The sequence below is a fragment of the Pristiophorus japonicus genome, chromosome 15 (genome assembly GCF_044704955.1).
Source record: "Pristiophorus japonicus isolate sPriJap1 chromosome 15, sPriJap1.hap1, whole genome shotgun sequence".
Lineage (NCBI taxonomy): Eukaryota > Metazoa > Chordata > Chondrichthyes > Pristiophoridae > Pristiophorus > Pristiophorus japonicus.
Genome location: NC_091991.1, coordinates 59577034 through 59601290, shown reverse-complemented (window position 1 = coordinate 59601290; position 24257 = coordinate 59577034). Strand labels below are relative to the sequence as shown.

General features: G+C 46.3%; 1 protein-coding gene across 1 annotated transcript in view; it reads right to left on the bottom strand.

Annotated features, from left to right (window-relative positions):
* Nucleotides 1-24257, bottom strand: part of LOC139281546 (voltage-dependent calcium channel subunit alpha-2/delta-4-like) — a 745953-nt gene that overhangs the window by 636932 nt on the left and 84764 nt on the right. Inside the window, exon 9 of the mRNA XM_070901711.1 lies at nucleotides 21958-22074. Coding sequence (XP_070757812.1) covers nucleotides 21958-22074 — 117 coding nt within the window. The remainder of the gene's footprint in view (nucleotides 1-21957; nucleotides 22075-24257) is intronic.

Here is a 24257-nt window from a genome sequence, read left to right as displayed (position 1 = left end):
GGATGGGAGAAGTATAATCTGGCCTATCTAGGTAGCCATGCTGCATTAACTTGCGATTTATCAGGACATTATTAGAAGTGATTGACACCAAAAGGGGTACAACATTCTGCAACATATGTCATCCAAATTAGTTCATTGAATGGAAAAGGGTTTTTCTTTGCATTTCAGATATGTATCAGGATGCTTGGCACCTCTCAGCAGTTCCTCACAGACTCTCTTAGATTCTATTTTGTTAGAAGATGATTCTCTTTGTCTTCTCTAGTCTTTTTCTGCAGTAATCTTTACCTCGCAAATGTAATAATAATAACTTTTATTTATACAGCGCCTTTAACGTAGTAAAACGTCCCAAAGCGCTTAACAACAATTTTACAACACATTAGTTATTGACCATTGAGAGAAAGAGAGAAAAAGCCTGAGAAGGAAGTGTAAAAAGAGGTTAAAGGCACGGGTTCGAAGGGTACTTTTATAATCATGAGTACATTCAGAACAGAGAAGAGGTTATACAAGTCAGATTGTATGTCTGTGCGAACCAGTTATAGACAGAGATCAAGGGGTCAAAATTCGGTTTGTAACGCCGAAGAGGGGCGGCTAAGGACTTGCCGTCACTGCGGATCCTCGTCTCCTGTAAAATTTATTTGGCCGGTGAGGGAGGCACCAAGAGGTACCACTGTGCACTCTACTGCCACCCACCTGGTGACGTCATCGAGCGTGCAACGCCCTTTTGGCACTGCGGTTGGGATATTAGGTAGATTCGGCGGATTCACCAGCAGGTGTTTGTAACAATTGGAAAAGCTGTCGGTATATCGGGGATCCTGGGGCGGCACTGTCCAGAGATCAAGGTAAGTTATTAACTTAAATTTTATCAACATATATTTATTAATGGCACCAGTGGGGAAGTGTGGGTGAAAGAAATTTTAGAAACATTTTGTTTTTCAGTTTTATCTGCTAGGATGCCGGCAGCCTACCGTCAGGAAATTGAGTAGGCCTCCTGAGCGACTGCTCCGTTGGCACCCGAGGACGAGTGTGCAACACTTCTTTTAGTGCTGCACGCTCATCTTTGGGGAAAAATACTGAATTTGGCAATTTGATGTGGTGATTACCGCCTGGTGGTAAAATCACTCTTCAGGCAGTGTCACCGCCTCAAAAATGACAGTACCGAATTTCAACCCCTAAGTATGTTACTTGTCATGTATTCAACTATCATTGTAACCTATATATAAGCTGATCTAAGTTGTACACCTTGAGAACATTGACCACTTGTGGGAGACACTCCTAACCTGGACTTTCAGGTGTAAAAGGGGAAGCTCCACCCACCTTCATCACTTAAGGTCTTGATAATAAAGGGAACTGGTCACAGAGTGACCTTCTCTCAGGTATGGGCCTCGTGTGCATTTATACTATATAGTAAGGACATATCATTGGCGACGAGAAACTGGGATTTAAACCACGCGAGCATGGCCACTAGCAGCACAGAAGAGAGGTACTGTGTTGGTGATGATTGGGACGACTTTATTGAGAGACTATAGCAAAGTTTTGTCACTAAGGAATGGTTGGGACAGGATTCGGCCGACAAATGCAGGGCTCATTTCCTGACGGTTTGTGGATCCAGAACGTACTCCCTGATGAAGGACCTCGTCGCGCCAGAGAAGCCGGTGGACAAGACGTTCGAAGAGCTCAGTAAGTTGATCGGGGAACACAATAAACTGGCAAGCAGCATGCACATGGCGAGACACCGGTTTTACACGCACCGGTGGCTAGAAGGGCAAAGCGTTCCAGACTTCGTGACAGATCTCCGGCGAGTGGCGAGCCGATGTAAGTTCCCAGATGCATGCAGAGCGGAGATGCTGCGAAACTTTTTTATTGAAGGCATTGGGCACGCTGGGGTTTTCAGGAAACTGATTGAGACCAAAGACTTGACCTTGGAAGCGGCGGCTCTGATAGCCCAGACAGTTATCTCAGGGGAGGAAGAGACCAGAATGATGTATGACAAAAATCTTGGCTCAAATGCGGCAAACGACCAGGGAGTCAACATTGTTAACGCGGCACACAGTTCTCTAGGCAGGCAAGGGCAATCGGACATGCCCCAGCATGTAGTCGAACCCAAAGGGGGAATTCAACAGAGACAATGGCTAGCTGAACGGCGATTCATGCCATCGCAATGGATAATGCGGCCAGTAATGGGGCCATCAACACCTGTTAATGGTGCGCTTAAGGACAGTTACAGAGACAGTCAAAGACGATCGACTGGTAATGGACTTTTTGTTTCCAACAACAGGGCCTCCAGCTCATGCTGGAGGTGTGGAGGCAAACACCCAGCCAGACCTTGCAGGTATCAGCAATATACCTGCAGAAACTGCAACGTCAGCGGTCACTTGGCGCGTATGTGCAGGAAGCCTGCAGCCAGGTTGATGTACGAGGAAGACGGGCCCGATGTAAGCCCTACAACGCCAAATGAATACTGGGGGAAATCGCTGGAAGCTGAAGTTCAGCGAGTTCATAGGAACATAGGAACATAGAAATTAGGAACAGGAGTAGGCCATCTAGCCCCTCGAGCCTGCTCCGCCATTCAATAAGATCATGGCTGATCTGGTCGTGGACTCAGCTCCACTTACCCGCCCTCTCCCCATAACCCTTAATTCCCTTATTGCTTAAAAATCTAGCTATCTTTGACTTGAAAACATTCAATGAGCCAGCCTCAACTGCTTCCTTGGGCAGGGAATTTACAGATTCACAACCCTCTGGGAGAAGAAATTCTTTCTCAACTCGGTTTTAAATTGGCTCCTCCATATTGTGAGGCTGTGCCCCCTAGTTCTAGTCTCCCCCACCAATGGAAACAACCTCTCTGCCTCTATCTTGTCTATCCCTTTCATGATTTGAAATGTTTCTATAAGATCACCCCTCATCCTTCTGAACTCCAAGGAGTAAAGACCCAGTCTACTCAATCTATCATCATAAGGTAACCCCCTCATTTCTCGAATCAGCCTAGTGAATCGTCTCTGTACCCCTTCCAAAGCTAGTATATCCTTCCTTAAGTAAGGTGACCAAAACTGCACGCAGTACTCCAGGTGCGGCCTTACCAATACCTTATACAGTTGCAGCAACATCTCCCTGCTTTTGTACTCCATCCCTTTCGCAATGAAGGCTAACATTCCATTTGCCTTCCTGATTACCTGCTGCACCTGCAAACTAACTTTTTGGGATTCATGCACAAGGACCCCCAGGTCCCTCTGCACCACAGCATGTTGTAATTTCTCCCCATTCAAATAATATTCCCTTTTACTGTTTTTTTCTCCAAGGTGGATGACCTCACACTTTCCGACATTGTATTCCATCTGCCAAACCTTAGCCCATTCGCTTAACCTATCCAAATCTCCTTGCAGCCTCTCTGAGTCCTCTATACAACCCGCTTTCCCACTAATCTTAGTGTCATCTAAAAATTTTGTTGCACTACACTCTGTCCCCTCCTCTAGGTCATCTATGTATATTGTAAACAGTTGTGGTCCCAGTACTGATCCCTGTGGCACACCACTAACCACTGATTTCCAACCGGAAAAGGACCCATTTATCCCGAATCTCTGCTTTCTGTTCGCCAGCCAATTCTCTATCCATGCTAATACTTTTCCTCTGACTCCGCGTACCTTTATCTTCTGCAGTAACCTTTTGTGTGGCACCTTATCAAATGCCTTTTGGAAATCTAAATACACCACATCCATCGGTACACCTCTATCCACCATGCTCGTTATATCCTCAAAGAATTCCAGTAAGTTAGTTAAACATGATTTCCCTTTCATGAATCTATGCTGCGTCTGCTTGATTGCACTATTCCTATCCAGATGTCCCGCTATTTCTTCCTTAATGATAGTTTCAAGCATTTTCCCCACTACAGATGTTAAACTAACTGGCCTATAGTTACCTGCCTTTTGCCTGCCCCCTTTTTAAACAGAGGCGTTACATTAGCTGCTCCCCAATCCGCTGGTACCTCCCCAGACTCCAGAGAATTTTGGTAGATTATAACGAATGCATCTGCTATAACTTCCGCCATCTCTTTTAATACCCTGGGATGCATTTCATCAGGACCAGGGGACTTGTCTACCTTGAGTCCCATTAGTCTGTCCAGCACTACCTCCCTAGTGATAGTGATCATCTCAAGGACCTCCCTTCCCACATTCCTATGACCAGCAATTTTTGGCATGGTTTTTGTGTCTTCCACTGTGAAGACGGAAGCAAAATAATTGTTTAAGGTCTCAGCCATTTCCACATTTCCCATTATTAAATCCCCCTTTTCATCTTCTAAGGGACCAACATTTACTTTAATTACTCTTTTCCGTTTTATATATCTGTAAAAGCTTTTACTATCTGTTTTTATGTTTTGCGCAAGTTTACCTTCGTAATCTATCTTCCCTTTCTTTATTGCTTTTTTTAGTCATTCTTTGCTGTTGCTTAAAGTCTTCCCAATCCTCTAGTTTCCCACTAACCTTGGCCACCTTATACGCATTGGTCTTTGATTTGATACTTTCCTTTATTTCCTTGGCTATCCACGGCTGGTTATCTCTTCTCTTGCCGCCCTTCTTTTTCACTGGAATATATTTTTATTGTGCATTTTGAAAGAGCTCCTTAAAAGTTCTCCACTGTTCCTCAATTGTGCCACCATATAGTCCTTGTTTCCAGTCTACTTTAGCCAACTCTGCCCTCATCTCACTGTAGTCCCCTTTGTTTAAGCATAGTACGCTCGTTTCTGACACAAATTCCTCATCCTCAATCTGTATTACAAATTCAACCATATTGTGATCACTCATTCCGAGAGGATCTTTTACGAGGAGATCGTTTATTTTTCCTGTCTCGTTACACAGGACCAGATCCAAAATGGCTTGCTCCCTTGTAGGCTTTGTTACATACTGTTCTACGAAACAATCCCATATGCATTCTATGAATTCCTCCTCCAGGCTACCCCCTGCGATTTGATTTGACCAATCGATATGTAAGTTAAAATCCCCCATAACTACTGCTGTTCCTTTTTCACATGCCTCCATTATTCCCTTGATTATTGCCCACCCCACCATGAAGTTATTATTTGGGGGCCTATAAACTACGCCGACCAGTGACTTTTTCCCCTTACTATCTCTAATCTCCACCCACAATGATTCAACATTTTGTTCATTGGAGCCAATATCATCCCTCACAACTGCCCTGATATCATACTTTATTAACAGAGCTACCCCACCTCCCTTCCCTTCCTGCCTATCTTTCCGAATCGTCAGATACCCCTGTACGTTTAATTCCCAGTCCTGGCCACCTTGCAACCATGTCTCTGTAATGGCCACCAAATCATACCCATTTGTAATGATTTGTGCCGTCAACTCATTTACTTTATTTCTAATGCTGCGTGCATTTAGGTAGAGTGTTTTCATCCTAGTTTTTAAACCATGATTTTTAGTTTTTACCCCTCCTGCAGCCCTTTTATATTCAGTGGCCCTTTTTGTTCCTTGCCTTTGGTTTCTTTGCCCTCCACTTTTATTCATCTCTTTTCTGTCTTTTGTTTTTGTCTCCTTTTTGTTTCCCTCTGTCTCCCTGTATTGGTTCCCATCCCCCTGCCATATTAGTTTAACTCCTCACCAACAGCACTAGCAAACACTCCCCCTAGGACATTGGTTCCGTTCCTGCCCAAGTGCAGAGTTCATGTGGAGCACATATACAGTTCATATACCAGGATGCCACCAATAATGATGAAAGTGCTCCTCAATGGCATCCCAGTATTAATGGACACGGGGGCCAGCCAGTCCCTGATGAGTATCAAACAGTTTGAAAGGTTGTGGGTGTCCAAGGCCAGGAGGTCAAAATTATTGCCGATTGACGCACAGCTACGGACATTTGCAAAGGAGATCATTCCGGTGCTTGGCAGTGCACGATAACCGTGACCCACAAAGACTCGGAGAACAAGGATTCACTCTGGATTGTCCCGGGGGATGGTCCCGCACTACTGGGGAGGAGTTGGCTTGCTGTCATGAACTGGAAATGGGGCGATGTCAATGCAATTTCGTCTGTGGAGCGAGTATCATGCTCACAGGTCCTGGACAAATTTGACTCACTATTTCAACCCGACATTGGCACTTTCATGGGGACCAAGGCAGTGATTCACATAAACCCGGACACCAGGCCACTACACCACAAGGCTAGAGCGGTGCCGTATGTAATGCGGGAAAAAATAGAAGGCGAATTGGACCGCCTGCTGAGGGAAGGCATCATCTCGCCAATCGAATTCAGTGACTGGGCGAGCCTGATCGTGCCGGTGCTCAAGACGGATGGGTCAGTCAGGATATGTGGCGATTACAAGGCCACCATCAATCAGGTGTCACTCCAAGACCAGTACCCGCTACCGAGAGCGGAGGACCTATTTGCGACACTATCCAGTGGCAAACTTTTTTCAAAATTGGACCTGACCTCAGCTTACATGATCCAGGAGCTGGCGAGTGAGTCGAAGAAGCTGACCACCATCAGGACACACAAGGGGTTGTTTGAATACAACAGATGTCCGTTCGGGATTCGCTCGGCTGCCGCGATCTTTCAACGAAACATGGAAAGCCTCCTCAAGTCGATTCCAAAGACGGTGGTTTTTCAAGACGACATCCTCATCAGGGGTTGCGATACTGAAGAACACCTCCACAACCTGGAGGAGGTGTTACGCAGACTGGACCGGGTAGGTCTGCAACTGATAAAGGTGAAGTGCATCTTCCTAGCTCTAGAGGTAGAATTCCTGGGGATGAGGGTAGTAGCAGACGGGATCAGACCTACCGTGTCCAAAACGGAAGCGATCCAGAGAGCACCCAGACCTCATAACACGACGGAGCTGCGTTCGTTCCTGGGGCTCCTGAACTATTTTGGTAATTTTCTTCCCAAATTGAGCACGCTGTTGGAGCCGCTACACTTGCTCCTATGCAAAGGTCGCGATTGGATCTGGGGGGACAGCCAGGAAAGGGCTTTTGATAGAGCATGCAATTTGTTATGCTCCATCAAACCGTTAACGTTATATGACTCATGTAAGAAACTTGTTTTAATGTGCGATGCATTGTCCTATGGGGCGGATGTGTGCTGCAGCATGTGAATGCCAAGGGTCAGTTACAGCCGGTAGCTTATGCCTCCAGAAGTCTGTCCCAGGCAGAAAGGGGCTATGGGATGGTAGAAAAGGAAGCGCTAGCATGTGTATATGCAGTCAAAAAAAAAAATTTACCAGTATCTGTTTGGCAGGAAATTTGAGCTGGAGACAGATCACAAACCCCGAACGTCCCTTTTGGCCGACAACAAGGCCATAAATGCGAATGCATCGGCCCGCATACAGAGGTGGGCACTTACTTTAGCCGCCTATGACTACACAATTCGGTTCAGACCGGGCACTGAAAACTGCGCCGATGCACTCAGCAGGCTCCCACCAGCCACCACTGAGGGGGCAACTGAGCATGATGCTGAGATGGTCATGGCTGTTGAAGCTTTCGAAAGTGAAGGCTCACCTGTGACAGCCTGTCAGATTAAAGTCTGGACAAATAAAGACCTGCTACTGTTTTTAGTTAAGAAATGTGTCCTGAATGGGGACTGGACAGCCACGTACGGGACATTCCCTGAGGAATTTAAACTGTTTCATAGGTGCAAGGTTGAACTCTCAATGCAAGCCGATTGCCTACTGTGGGGAAACCGAGTAGTCATGCCCCAGATGGGCAGAGAGGTGTTTATCAGAACTTCACAATGAGCACCCGGGCATTGTCACAATGAAGGCAATTTCCAGGTCACATGTTTGGTGGCCAGGGATGGATGCAGACCTGGAACTTTGTGTTCGCACGTGCAACACATGTGCTCAGCTGGGCAACGCACCCAGGGAAGCCCCCCTTAGCCCGGCCAAGCCATGGTCCCGCATCCATGTGGACTACACAGGTCCTTTCATGGGCAAAATGTTTTTGGTTGTAGTAGACACCTACTCCAAATGGATTGAGTTTGCCATTTTAAATTGAAGCACATCCTCTGCCACGGTAGAAAGTCTACAGACAATGTTCGCTGCCCATGGTCTACCGGATGTCTTGGTCAGCGACAATGGCCCGTGCTTCATAAGCACTAAATTCCAGGACTTCATGGCAGGCAATGGAATCAACCATGTCAGAACGGCACCGTTCAAGCCGGCCTCAAACGGCCAGGCGGAACGAGCAGTGCAGATAATCAAACGGGGATGCTCAGAATCCAAGGGGGCTCCCTACAAAGCCGCTTATCAGGCCTCCTGTTGGCCAAAAGATCCCGACCACACTCGCTCACAGGGGTTCCACCCGCAGAGCTGCTAATGAAAAGGACGCTCAAAACCAGGTTCTCTCTTATACACCCCACTATGACAGAAATTGTTGAGAGCAGGCGTCAGTCACAATGTGACTACCATGACAGGAATGCGAGGGCGCGATGTATTGCTGGCAATGACCCTGTTTTTGTCCTTAATTACGCTGCAGGGCCCAAATGGCTTGCAGCCACTGTGATTGCCAAAGAGGGAATAGGGTTTTGGTAGTTAAACTTACCAATGGACAAATCTGCCGCAAACACGTGGATCAAACAAAAAGGAGGTTCAGCAGCCCCATAGAAGAAGCAGAGGAAGAACAAGACGTAGAGTTTACTCTACCACAGGTGACCGAACACCGGAACCAAGTGGAGGAGAGCCCAGTCACTGTGGGTAGTCCGGACAGACCTGAGGCACCGCAAACAGCAGACACTCAGGCCAGTGCCCAACAACCGGAGCCACAACTCAAGCACTCTACAAGGGAGGGTAAACCACCAGAGAGACTTAACCTGTGATCCCAATAAGACTTTGGGGGGGTAGGTCATGTCATGTATTCAACTATCATTGTAACCCATGTATAAGCTGATCTAAGTTGTACACCTTGAGAACATTGACCACAAGGGGCGAACTTGTGGGAGACTCTCCTAACCTGGACTTTCAGGTATAAAAGGAGAAAGCTCCACCCACCTTCATCACTTGAGGTCTTGATAATAAAGGTAACTGGTCACAGAGTGACCTTCTCTCAAGAATGGGCCTCGTGTGCATTTATACTGTGTAGTAACGACATATCATTACTTATTGTAAGTAACTTATTGAGAGTTAAGACAACTAGCTTGTATATGGTCCCTCATGTATAAGGTAGGTTCAACCAGAACAGAGGATCCCAGTGGAACAGATAAGCCTGCCACCGAATGGGCTCAACAACTCAATGTTCCATCATTCCATGGGAGAAAGAAGATCAACTCAACCATACCGCACATAACAAAGCTGTATAGCCTCTGGAAACATTTCGAACCACCAGCCCATAGATTTTAATCTGTTCAATAGACTGGCTGTCTATGTTGTTCCATTACCTATGTTTTCACCCAGCCATCGATGAGCTGAAATTTCCTCTAATTTAACAATGAGAAGGGTGAAGCCATTGGGGGAATTTTAACCTTAAAAAAATGGGTAGGTTTGGAGCATGGAGTGTAGTTAAATTGTTAAAAATGGGTTTCTCGACCTGATCTCACCTCCAACCCGCACGTTTTAATGGAGATGGAACAGGGAGGGACACCAACCCATGCCAGGGGGCGCAACGTCAATTTAAATATTATAATGAGGCTGGAAACCTCATTTTTAATCTCCATTCTCTTAACAACATGTGGACGGGTTTCTCACAATTCTTGAAACCCGGCAATTACAGCAAGATGGGGACTGCAGGATCCAGGAGATAAGTGCCTTTATACCTAGCTCCTGGATCCAGGGTTCCCTGTGATCGGAGACTCCCCCACGAGGCCTCCGATCATCTCTCCATGGCAATCCCCCCACCAGCGATGATGCTGAGGCTGGCCACGATCCTCTGGTGGCCGCCCACAATCTTCTCTCCTCTCCACCATTCCTCCAGTGGCTAGCCACGATCTTCCCTTCACCACCCACCACACCCCCCATCACATCATCTGGCCCCGATCCTCTCCCTCTCATTCCTCCAGATCCTCTGCCCGACACCCCAATTCATTTAATGGCCCGGCCCGACCCCTGATCCTTTTTTCCACCTCTGCCTTGATCCATTTACAGGCCCAGCCCGACCCCAGGCAGCAAATTGACATATAATTGTCGGGATATCAAATTCGGTGTGCTTACAATTATCACGCTTCAAGTTGTGCTCTTAAATCTGCTTCTTAATCTCCTAAACTCTTTTTGCAGGATTAGGCAGCAGAAAGCTTGGTCAAAAAATTAATTTGAGAAGATTCTTAAAGGACGAGAGAAAAGTAGAGAAGCAAAGGGATTTAGCAGGGAACTCATGAAGACCCTGTCACCAACAAAGGGAAGGAGACCCACAAAAATCCCAAGTCACAAGATCAGAATGGTGAAGATGGGAATCTAAGGCTGGGGGAGATAAGGAAGGCAAAGCCAAAGAGGGATTTAAAGATGAGGACAAGGATTATAAATTTAATATGCTGGGGGACAGTGAGAACAAAGGTGATAATGAAGGAGGCATGTCAAGGAGATCAGCAAACAGCAGAGAATATCTGCAGAAATTGGCACGACTATCTGCCTCAGGATAATTGCCTCAGCCTACTCAGGTTTAGCTGGGAGTTGGTTGTATGTGCTTTCCATCTGCAGCAAGGGCACCTGCAGCCAGTTTGCAACAGGAATGGCACTGATAGTATCTGGAAACATCATGATTATCCTCAACTGTTACGCCTCCAGCTCACTCCAGACCAGAACTGCAAAATCAGCAAAAGTGAAACTCACACATGCATTAAACCTGTGACTGATGTGTCATCATGGCCAGCACTTTAATCTCGTATCCCACTGAATAGCTGCCCAACGTCGCTGCACAGCTGCATTTCCCAAATTACATATTGGGAGAGCTGTCCCATAGACTAGTCAAGTGACAGCCTGACATAGTTATACTCACAGAATCATACCTTTCAGCAACCATCTACAAGGCACAAGTCAGGAATGTGATGGAATATTCTCCACTTGCTTGGATGAGTGCAGCTCCAACAACACTCAAGAAGCTTGACACCATCCAGGACAAAGCAGCCCACTTAATTGGCACCCCATCCTCCACCTTAAACATTCACTACCTCCGCCACTGACACACTTTGGCTAAAGTGTATACCATCTACAAGATGCACGGCAGTAACTCGCAAGGCTTCTTCGACAGCACCTTCCAAACCCGCGACCTCTACCACCTAGAAGGACAGGCGTAGCAAGCGCATGGGAGCACCACCTCAAAGTTCCCCTCCATATCACACACCATCCTATCACACACCAGCCTCTATTTAAAGAAATATATTGTCATTCCTTCATCACCGTTGGGTCAAAATCCTGGAACTCTCTACCTAACAGTATTGTGGGAGTACCTTCACGACATGGACTGCAGCTGTTCAAGAAGGCGGCTCAACACCATCTTCTCAAGAGCAATTAGGGATGGGCAATGAATGCTGGCCTTGCCAGCAACACCCACATCCCATGAATGAATTTAAAAAAACTTGCCAGATATGGTGCCCTCTGCCAAACAGAGATAACCCTTTTTTCTCTCATATGCAGCAGCATGTCCAATTCGTCAGCTGTCAAATATGGGTGGGTGATGTCATGTATTCAACTGTCATTGTAACCCATGTATAAGCTGACCTAAGTTGTACACTGTGAGAACATTGACTACAAGGGGGTGAACTTGTGGAAGACACTCCTAACCTGGACTTTCAGGTATAAAAGGGGAAGCTCCACCCACCTTCATCACTTGAGGTCTTGGTAATAAAGGTTACTGGTCACAGAGTGACCTTCTCTCAAGTATGGGCCTCGTGTGCATTTGTACTGTATAGTAAGGACATATTACTGGCGATGATAAACTAGGATTTAAACCATGCGAGCATAGCCACTAGCAGCACAGACGAGAGGTACTGTGTTGGTGATGATTGGGACGATTTTATTGAGAAACTACAGCAAAGTTTCGTCACTAAGGAATGGCTGGGACAGGATTCGGCCGACAAACGCAGGGCTCATCTCCTGACGGTTTGTGGATCCAGGACGTACTCCCTGATGAAAGACCTTCCAGCGCCAGAGAAGCCAGCGGACAAGATTTTTGAAGAGCTCAGTAAGTTGATCAGGGAAAACTTTAAACCAGCGAGCAGCATGCACATGGCGAGACACTGGTTTTACACGCACCGGCGGCTAGAAGGACAAAGCGTTCCAGACTTCGTGGCAGACCTCCAGCGATTGGCGAGCCTATGTAAGTTCCCAGATGCATGCAGAGCGGAGATGCTGCAAGGCTTTTTTATTGAGGGCATCGGGCACGCTGGGGTTTTCAGGAAACTTATTGAGACCAAAGACTTGACCCTGGAAACGGCGGCTCTGATGGCCCAGACATTTATCTCAGGGGAAGAAGAGACCAGAATGATTTATGACAAAAATCTTGGTTTAAATGCAACAAATGGACAGGGAGTCAACATTGTTAACGCGGCACACAGTTCTTCAGGCAGACAGGGGCAATCGGACATGCCCGATCGTGTAGTCGAACCCAAAGGGGGAATTCAACAGAGACAATGGCTAGCTGAACGGCGATTCATGCCATCGCAAGGGGCAATGCGGCCAGTAATGGGGCCATCAACATCTGTCAATGGTGCGCTTAAGAACAGTTACAGAGACAGTCAGAGACGATTGACTGATAATGGACTTTTTGTTTCTAACAACGGCTCATGTTGGAGGTGTGGAGGCAAACACACAGCCAGAGCTTGCAGGTATCAGCAATATACCTGCAGAAACTGCAACGTCAGCGGTCACTTGGCGCGTATGTGCAGGAAGCCTGCAGCCAGGTTGATGTACGAGGAGGACGAGCCCAATGTAAGCCCTACAAGGCCAAATGGGCACTGGGGGAAATCGCTGGAAGCTGAAGTTCAGCGAGTTCATGTGGAGCACATATACAGTTCATACACTAGAACGTCACCGATAATGATGAAAGTGCTCCTCAATGGCATCCCAGTATCAATGGAGCTAGACGTGGGGGCCAGCCAGTCCCTGATGAGTATCAAACAGTTCGACAAGTTGTGGGCGTCCAAGGCCAGGAGGCGAAAATTAGTGCCGATTGACGCACAGCTACGGACATATACAAAGGAGATCATTCCAGTGCTAGCCTGCACCAGATAGTCGTGACCCACAAAGATTCGGAGAACAGGTTGCCACTCTGGATTGTCCCGGGGGACTGTCTTGCACTGCTGGGGAGGAGTTGGCTAGCTGTCATGAACTGGAAATGGGGCGATGTCAATGCAACTTCTTCTGTGGAGCGAATATCATGCTCACAGGTCCTGGACAAATTTGACTCACTATTTCAACCTGACATTGGCACCTTCATGGGGACCAAGGCAGTGATTCACATAAACCCGGACGCCAGGCCACTACACCACAAGGCCAGAGCGGTGCCGTACGTGATGCAGGAAATGATAGAAGGCGAACTGGACCGCCTGCTGAGGGAAGGCATCATCTCCCCAGTCGAATTCAGTGACTGGGTGAGCCCGATTGTGCCGGTGCTCAAGGCGGAATGGTCAGTCAGGATATGTGGTAATTACAAGGCCACCATCAATCGGGTGTCACTCCAAGACCAGTACCCACTACCGAGAGTGGAGGACCTCTTCGCAACGCTATTCGGTGGCAGACATTTTTCAAAATTGGACCTAACCTCAGCTTACATGACCCAGGAGCTGGTGAGTGAGTCAAAGAAGCTGACCACCATCACGACACACAAGGGGTTGTTTGAGTACAACAGATGTCCGTTCGGGATTCGCTCGGCCGCCACGAGCTTTCAACGAAATATGGAAAACCTTCTCAAGTCGATTCCAAGGACGGTGGTTTTTTAAGACGACATCCTCATCACGGGTTGCGATACTGAAGAACACCTCCACAACCTGGAGGAGGTGCTACGCAGACTGGAACGGGTAGGGCTGCGACTGAAAAAGGCGAAGTGCGTCTTCCTAGCTCCAGAGGTAGAATTCCTGGGGATGGGGGTAGCAGCAGACGGGATCAGACCTACTGCGTCCAAAATGGGAGCGATCCAGAGAGCACCCAGACCCCGTAACATGATGGAGCGGCGTTCATTCCTGGGGCTCCTGAACTATTTTGGTAACTTTCTTCCCAAATTGAGCACGCTGTTAGAGCCGCTACACTTGCTCCTACGCAAAGGTCGCGATTGGGTCTGGGGGGACAGCCAGGAAAGGGCTTTTGATAGAGTACGCAATTTGTTATGCTCCAACAATCTGTTAACGCGATATGACCCATGTAAGAAACTTGTTATAACGTGCGATGCGTCGTCCTATGGGGTCAGGTGTGTGTTGCAGCATGTTAATGCCAAGGGTCAGTTGCAGCCGGTAGCCTACGCCTCCAGAAGTCTGTCCCAGGCAGAAAGGGGCTCCAGCATGGTAGAAAAGGAAGCGCTTGTATGTGTATATGTAGTAAAAAAAATGCACCAGTACGTTTTGGCAGGAAATTTGAGCAGGACACAGATCACAAACCCCTAACGTCCCTTTTTGGCCGACAACAAGGCCATAAATGCAAATGCGTCGGCCCGCATACAGAGGTGGGCACTCACGTTAGCCGCCTATGACTATACAATTCGGCACAGACTGGGCACTGAAAACTGCGCCGATGCACTCAGCAGGCTCCCACTAGCCACCACCGAGGGGGCAACCGAGCATGCTGCTGAGATGGTCATGGCTGATGAAGCTTTCGAAAGCGAAGGCTCACTTGTGACAGCCCGTCAGATCAAAGTCTGGACAAATAGAGACCTGCTACTGTCTTTAGTGAAGAAATGTGTCCTGAATGGGGACTGGGCAGCCACATATAGGCCATGCTCTGAGAAATTTAAACCATTTCATAGGCGCAATGATGAACTCTTGATTCAGGCCGATTGCCTACTATGGGGAAACCGAGTAGTCATGCCCCAGATGGGCAGAGAGGTGTTCATCCGAGAACTCCACAATGAGCACCCGGGCATTGTCATGATGAAGGCAATTGCCAGGTCACACGTTTGGTGGCCAGGGATAGATGCAGACCTGGAACTTTGTGTTCGCAGGTGCAACACATGTGCCCAGCTGGGCAATGCACCCAGGGAAGTCCCCCTTCGACCCTGGTCCTGGCCCGCCAAACCACGGTCACGCATCCATGTGGACTACGCAGGTCCTTTCATGGGCAAAATGTTTTTGGTTGTAGTAGACGCCTACTCCAAATGGATCGAGTGTGACATTCTCAATTCAAGCATGTCCTCTGCCACAGTGGAAAGTCTACAGGCAATGTTCGCCGCCCATGGTCTACCGGACGTCTTAGTCAGCAACAATGGCCCGTGCTTTACAAGCATTGAATTCCAGGACTTTATGGCAGGAAATGGTATCAACCAGGTCAGAACGGCACCATTCAAGCCGGCCTCAAACGGCCAGGCGGAACGAGCAGTGCAGATAATCAAACAGGGGATGCTCAGAATCCAAGGGGGTTCCCTACAAAGCCGCTTATCATGCCTCCTGTTGGCCAATAGATCCCGACCACACTCGCTCACAGGGGTTCCACCCGCAGCGCTGCTAATGAAAAGGATGCTCAAAACCAGGTTATCCCTTATACACCCCACCATGAAAGAAATTATTGAGAGCAGGTGCCAGTCACAATGTGACTACCATGACAGGAATGCGAGGGCGCGATGTATTGATGTCAATGATTCTGTCTTTGTCCTCAACTACGCTGCAGGGCCCAAATGGCTTGCAGGCACTGTGATTGCTAAAGAGGGGAATAGGATTCTGGTAGTTAAACTTACCAATGGAAAAATCTGCCGCAAACATGTGGATCAAACAAAAAGGAGGTTCAGCAACCCCATAGAAGAAGCAGAGGAAGAACACGATGTAGAGTTTACTCCACCACAGGTGACCGACACCGGAACCAAGTGGAGGAGAGCCCAGTCACTGTGGGCAGTCCGGATAGGCCTGAGGCACCGCAAACAGCAGACACTCAGGCCAGCGCCCAACAACCGGATCCCCAACTCAGGCACTCTACAAGGGAGCGTAAACCACCAGAGAAACTTAACCTGTGATCCCAATAAGACTTTGGGGGGGAGGTGATGTCATGTATTCAAATGTCATTGTAATCCATGTATAAACTGATCTAAGTTGTACACCGTGAGAACACTGACCACTAGGTGGTGAACTTGCGGGAGACATTCCTAACCTGGACTTTCAGGTATAAAAGGGGAAGCTTCACCCACGTTCTTCACTTCAGTGCTGGCTAATAAAGGTTACTGGTCACAGAGTGACCTTCTATCAAGTATGGGCCTCGTGTGCATTTGTACTGTATAGTAAGGACATATTAGGTGGGATGGACTGCCTCCTGCCAATAACCTCTATTTAAGGCCTCCATTTTGAATTTCCATCTCTTACTCCTTTCTGTGAAAAAGTTTTGCTCCCCAATGCAATGACTTACCTATTAGTGGCCATGTAATTTTGACGGCATGCTTAAGTCACATTCCCTGCACAAGCTCCAAGAGGTACAGTAAGCATAATCAAATGAGATTCATGAGCTGGCCTCACAGTACTCAGGACATACAGAAGGCTTTGTGCAGTTACAATTAAAGAGAGTTCCTTGAATCATTGAATATGTTCATCCCCGCTCAAATAAAACACGGTTTCAATTACAAAATCAATGGTTGCGTCTTGGAAAATGTGGAACACAAAAAGAATTTGTGGTTAATGACATACTGATTTGTACATGTCTTAGGATATGACAATGAAAAAGGTATTTCTGTAATGAAAATGAGGAATTTCTGCCTTTATTCACAGAATTAAAAAAAGGTAGAATTCAAATGGAAGCTGTCTTTCACTATACAATTTGAAAACAATTGGAGCCCTAAAACAATTTGTCTATAGGCTAGATTTGGAAATCAAAATACAGACATTTTGATCTCGATGTTAATTAAAGTATACATGGCAGATTTGTGAGAGTTGGATGCTATAGTACTTTCATTAGCATCATTAGCAATATCCCTCGTCATTATTATGTTACTAATCTGGAACTTTTCACACGTTGGGGGCGATTTTAACTGCAGGCCGCTCATTTCACACCTAAAAAACAGGTAGCAAGCAATTGAAAATCGGCAGAGGATGGGGGAGGGGGCTGCTTGCCCTCCTGAAACAGGCAGGGTGCTATGTAAATATGCAAATTGGGTTCCTATGCCAATTCCGGTTTGCACCTGGGCAGGACCGGAACCAATGTCCCAGAGGAAGTGTTTGCCAGTGCTGTTGGGGAGGGGTTAAACTAATATGGCAGGGGGATGGGAACCTATGCAGGGAGACAGAGGGAAGTAAAATGGGGGCAGAAGCAAAAGATAGAAAGAAGAAAAGTAAAAGTGGAGGGCAGAGAAACCCAAGGCAAAAAGGGCCACATTACAGCAAAATCCTAAAGGGGCAAAGGGTGTTAAAAAGACAAGCCTGAAAGCTCTGTGCCTCAATGCGAGGAGTATTCGGAATAAGGTGGACAGATTAACTGCGCAGATAGCAGTTAACGGATATGATGCAATTGGCATCACGGAGACATGGCTCCAGGGTGGGAACTCAACATCCAGGAAGGATATACAGGAAGGAAAATGAGGTGGGGTGGCGTTGCTGGTTAAAGAGGAAATTAATACAATAGTAAGGAAGGACATTAGCTTGGATGATGTGAAATCTGTATGGGTGGAACTGCAGAATACCAAAGGGCAGAAAATGCTAGTGGGAGTTGTGTACAGACCACCAAACAGTAGTAATGAGGATGGGGACAGTATCAAACAAGAAATTAGGGATGCGTGCAATAAAAGTACAGCAGTTATCATGGGCGGCTTTAATCTACATATTGACTGGGCTAACCAAACTGGTAGCAATGCGGTGGAGGAGGATTTCCTGGAGTGTATTAGGGATGGTTTTCTAGACCAATATGTCGAGAAACCAACTAGAGGGCTGGCCATCCTCGACTGGGTGATTTGTGAAGAGAAAGGACACATAACAATCTTGTTGTGCGAGGCCCCTTGAGGAAGAGTGACCATAATATGGTAGAATTTTTTATTAAGATGGAGAGTGACACAGTTAATTCAGAGGCTAGGGTCCTGAACTTGGGGAAAGGTAACTTCGATGGTATGAAACGTGAATTGGCTAGAATAGACTGGCGAATGATACTTAAAGGGTTGACGGTGGATAAGCAATGGCAAACATTTAAAGATCACATGGATGAACTTCAACAATTGTACATCCCTGTCAGGAGTAAAAATACAACGGGGAAGGTGGCTCAATTGTGGTTAACAAGGGAAATTAAGGATAGTGTTAAATCCAAGGAAGAGGCATATAAATTGGCCAGAAAAAGCAGCAAATCCGAGGATGGGAGAATTTTATAATACAGCAGAGGAGGACAAAGGGTTTAATTAGGAGGGGGAAAATAGAGTATGAGAGGTAGCTTGCAGGGAACATAAAAACTGACTGCAAAAGCTTCTATAGCTATGTGAAGAGAAAAAGATTAGTGAAAACAAACGTAGGTCCCTTGCAGTCAGATTCAAGTGAATTTATAATGGGGAACAAAGAAATGGTGGGCCAGTTAAACAAATACTTTGGTTCTGTTTTCATGAAGGAAGACACAAATAACCTTCCGGAAATACTAGGGGACAGAGGGTCTAGTGAGAAGGAGGAACTGAAGGATATCCTTATAAAGCAGGACATTGTGTTAAGGAAATTGATGGGATTGAAGGCCGATAAATCTCCGGGGCCTGATAGTCTGCATCCCAGAGTACTTAAGGAAGTGGCCCTAGAAATAGTGGATGCATTGGTGATCATTTTCCAACAGTCTATCGATTCTGGATCAGTTCCTATGGACTGGAGGGTAGCTAATGTAACACCACTGTTTAAAAAAGGAGGGAGAGAGAAAACGGGTAATTATAGGCCGGTTAGCCTGACATCAGTAGTGGGGAAAATGTTGGAATCAATTATTAAAGATGAAATAGCAGTGCATTTGGAAAGCAGTGACAGGATCAGTCCAAGTCAGCATGGAATTATGAAGGGGAAATCATCTTGACAAATCTTCTGGAATTTTTTGAGGATGTAACTAGTAGAGTGGACAAGGAAGAACCAGTGGATGTGGTGTATTTGGACTTTCAAAAGGCTTTTGACAAGGTCCCACACAAGAGATTGGTGTGCAAAATCAAAGCACATGGTATTGGGATTAATGTACTGAAGTGGATAGAGAACTTATTGGCAGACAGGAAGCAGAGAGTTGGAATAAACGGGTCCTTTCCATAATGGCAGGCAGTGACTAGTGGAGTACCACAGAGCTCAGTGCTGGGACCCCAGCTATTTACAATATACATTAATGATTTCGATGAAGGAATTGAGTGCAGTATCTCCAAGTTTGCAGATGACACTAAGCTGGGTGGCAATGAGAGCTGTGAGGAGGATGCTAAGAGGCTGCAGGGTGACTTGGACAGGTTAGGTGAGTGGGCAAATGCATGGCAGATGCAGTATAATGTGGATAAATGTGAGGTTATCCACTTTGGGGGCAAAAACACGAAGGCAGAATATTATCTGAATGGCGGCAGATTAGGAAAGGGGGAGGTGCAACGAGACCTGGGGGTCATGGTCATCAGTCATTGAAAGTTGGCATGCAGGTACGGCAGGCGGTAAAGAAGGCAAATGGTATGTTGGCCTTCACAGCTAGGGGATTTGAGTATAGGAGCAGGGAGGTCTTACTGCAGTTGTACAGGGCCTTGGTGAGGCCTCACCTGGAATATTGTGTTAAGTTTTGGTCTTCTAATCTGTGGAAGGACGTTCTTTCTATTGAGGGAGTGCAACGAAGGTTCACCAGACTGATTCCCGGGATGGCGGGACTAACATATGAGGAGAGACTGGATCAACTGGGCCTTTATACACTGGAGTTTAGAAGGATGAGAGGGGATCTCATAGAAATTTATAAGATTCTGATGGGATTGGACAGGTTAGATGCAGGAAGAATGTTCCTGATGATAGGGAAGTCCAGAACCAGGGGACACAATCTTAGGATAAGGGGTAGGCCATTTAGGACTGAGATGAGGAGAAACTTTTTCACTCAGAGTTGTTAACCTGTGGAATTCCCTACTGCAGAGATTGTTGATGCCAGTTCATTGGATATATTCAAGAGGGAGTTAGATATGGCCCTTACGGCTAAAGGGATCAAGGGGTATGGGGAGAAAGCAGGAAAGGGGTACGGAGGGAATGATCAACCATGATCTTACTGAATGGTAGTGCAGGCTTGAATGGCCTACTCCTGCACCTATTTTCTATGTTTCTATGCTCTACGCATTTGTAACAGGCATTGAGCAACCTAACTAGTGGTCCTTAAAGGGATCGCTAGAAGCCTCTCAGAAAATTGTCCAGGAAACTTAAATTTTGTTGGTGGTGGTGACAGGAGGAGCACTCCTCCTCCTGGTCTCACAAAAAAAATTCTGGCCTGATTATCAGTCCTGACAAAGCCCTTCCCAGGATCACTTTTCCAGCCCAGACTCGACCTGCCGGCTGGCACATCATGAGATCCAGCCAATTTTCCACCCTCCTAGCGACATTTAAATGAGGCCTGTCTTTCAAAATGGCTCGGGCCTCATGCTGGCAAGCATGGGCAGTCGGCATAGCTGCTCTGCCAACCACGTTTGTTTTGATCAGAATTTGAAGATCACCCCCATTGTCTGATCTTAGAAGCTTTTGAACTGGTTAGTTCTAGGATTTGTCACACTGGTTTTAGTTCTGACTGGAGATATAGGACAGATTTTCCTGTTCATGAGCCTGTGGCTATCGAATGGAACATTTGGTGGGGAGGAGCACATACTGTAAGGGAGCCGACACAAAAAATCAAGCAGAGTCCGTTAGGAATGTCTAGTCTTCCTGTGCAGTCTGATGAGGTGTGCCTCCCTCTGATCATCTTCCTCCAACACTTGTTCATCCTCCATCAGTAACAAGTAAATAGGAATTCCATAAGGAACTTGTGGCTATTGTTTCTGTGAGGAAATTAAAGTTTGGACTAGGTAATACCCTTCTGTAAAAAAAGTGCCAGATAAATGAATGGCACTGGAAGAACACCCACACTCTTATTTCCAATTTGATCTACTGATACGAGCTTCGTACAATCGTGAGTTAAGTCTGCGATTTCTGAAGGATGGGGTCATCCCATCATTATGCTGTTATTTTCATACATTCTTCAGTCTGGGGTGGGCACTTCTTAACAACCCCCATACTGGAATTTTCAACGCAAAGTAAAAGTGGCATAATTTTGGTATATTTGGGTCCCACCTTGTTTTCGGACTCCCCACTTCTAGAATTACACTAATTTTGTGCAATTTTGATTCCACAGTTTTAAAATGAATACAGTAATTGAATCTAACAAGAGTGAAAAAAATTGAAAAGTAAGAAAATAAACATGCATTTTTACAGCACCCTATCACATGACTCAGAAATGGCTCAAAGCACTTCCCAATTAATAATTTTGAAATGCAGGAATTGTTGTTATGTTGCCAAGTATGGCAGCGAGTTTGAGCAGAGCAACATCATACCACAATAATGACCAGTTCATCTGTTTTTGTAGTTGAGAGAGGAATGTTGACCAGGTCTCTGTGAAAATTCCTAGCACTTCTTTGAATAATTGCAAGGACTCTTTAATGCCTAACTTAACCGCTGTATAACATCTCATCCAAAAGACAGCAGCTTCAACAATTGAGCACTTTTGCATTAATTCTTTGGAATGCCAGCCTAGATTACGTGCTCAAGACCGAGGTAGAACTTTCAAACCTAGGTGCAAAAAATATTCAGGAGCTTGCTGGTAAGTTGTCTGCTTTCCCTATTGAATTGAATTATGCAACATCTGAAAGTCCCACATGGACAGAAAGAGATTGATGGGATACAGATAATGTGTGAGTGGAGTGAACTAGTTTGTACCTTCACTGCCTCAACTTTCCTTCCTAACATCTCTTTCATCTTCTCTCCAAACTGCATCACCAATTCCACGCCATCCACTTCTTCAATCTTTATAAAGGATTCTACATCTTTGTATTTCTAGATAGGAAGAAAAAAAATATTAGCGATGATTACAACAAAATGCAGTGGACCAAAGGGCAACAATCATCTACATATTCTAAGCATCTATTCATCAGATGGATCCCATGGAATATTGAATGTGCAACACAATCATGGATGTTAAATAAATATCATAGTCCATTTTCAGTTTGTTCATACATCTCCTGTGGCAGTGCTCACAGTGTGTTATAGGATACACTGTTCTGAAAACTTTGAGGTGTTAATGCTAAAAAAGGATAACATGAAATTCACTCTGTAAATCAGTGGTTATGTCAAAATCATATTTTTATAACTGGCAGACAAGGATTTTAACTGGTGCTTTGGAAGAGAAAGAAAAAGAAAAATTTGCATTGATATAGCGCCTTTCACAACCACTGGACATCCCAAGGCACTTTACAGCCAATGTAGTACTTTTTTGAAGTGTAGTCACTGTTGTAATGTAGAAAATGCAGCAGCCAATTTGTGCTCAGCAAATTCTCACAAACAGCAATGTGATAATGCCCAGATCATCAGTTTTTTGTTATGTTGACTGTGGGATAAATATTGGCCAGGACACCAGGGATAACTCTCCTGCTCTTCTTTGAAATAGTACCGTGGAATCTTTTACATCCACCTGAGAGAGCAGATGGGGCCTCAGTTTATCCAAAAGACGACACCCTCCAACTGTGTATCACTGCCTCAGTACTGCACTAGACTGTGAGCCTAGATTTTTGTGCTCAAGTCTCTGGAGTGGGACTTAAACCCACCACCTTCTGACTCAGAGGCAAGGGAGCCACTGGCTGAGACAGGCTGGAGATTGAATTACACAACACTACCACCATGCTAAATGGGATAGACTGAGCATTAGCCTAGCAGCTCAGAACTGGGCATCCATGAGGTGCAGAATTGTATTCCATCACAATCTGCAATCTCATGGCCTGGCATATCCCTCACTGTACGATTACCATCAAGCCAGGGGACCAGGAGTGCAGAAAAGCATGCCAGGAGCAGCATCAGGCATACCTAAAAGTGATGTACCAACCTGGGGAAACTGCAACACAGGACTACATGCATGCTAAACAGCGGAAGCAGCATGCTATAGACAGAGCTTAGCTATCCCACAATCAATGGATCAGATCAAAGTTCTGCAATCCTGCCACATCCAGTTGTGAAGGGCGGTAGACAATTAAACAATGAATGGGAGGAGGAGGCTCCATGAATATCCCCATCCTCAATGATGGTGGAGCCCAGCACGCAAGTGCAAATGACAATGCTGAAGTGTTTGTAACCATCTCAGCCAGAAGTGCCAAGTGGATGATCCATATTGGTCTCCTCCTGAGGGCCTCACCATCACAGAAGCCAGTCTTCAGCCAATTCGACTCACTCCACGTGATATCAAGAAATGGCTGAACGCTCTGGATACAGCAAAGGCTATGGGACCTGACAACATGCCGGCTGTCGTGCTGAAGACTTGTGATCCAAAATTAGCCACGCTTCTAGCCAAGCTGTTCCAGTATAGCTACAACACTGACATCTACCCGACATTGTGAACAATTGCCCAGGTATGTCCTGTCCACAAAAAGCAGGACAAATCCAATCCGGCCAATTACCGCCTCATCAATCTACTCAATCATCAGCAAAGTAAGCAGCCCATACTCACCAATAACTTGCTCACCTATGTTCACTTTGGGTTCTGTGAGGAGCACTCGGCTCCAGACCTCATTACAGCCTTGGTTCAAACACGGACAAAAGAACTGAATTCCGGAGGCAAGGCAAGCCCTTGACATCAAAGCAGCATTTGATCGAGTGTGGCATCAAGGGGCTCTAGCAAAATTGAAGTCAATGGGAATCAGGGGGAAAACTCTCCCCTGGCTGGAGTCATACCTACCACAAAGGAAGATGTTTGTGGTTGTTGGAGGTCAATCATCCCAGCCCCAGGACATCGCTACAGGAGTTCCTCAGGGCAGTGTCCTAGGCTCAACCAACTTCAGCTGCTTCATCAATTACTTTCCCTCCATCATAGGTCAGATGTGGGGATGTTTGCTGATGATTGTACAGTGTTCAGTTTCATTCACAACTCCTCAGAAAATGAAGCAATCAATGTCTGCATGCAGCAAGACCTGGACGACATTCAGGCTTGCGCTCATAAGTGACAAGTAACATTCACGTCACACAAGTGCCAG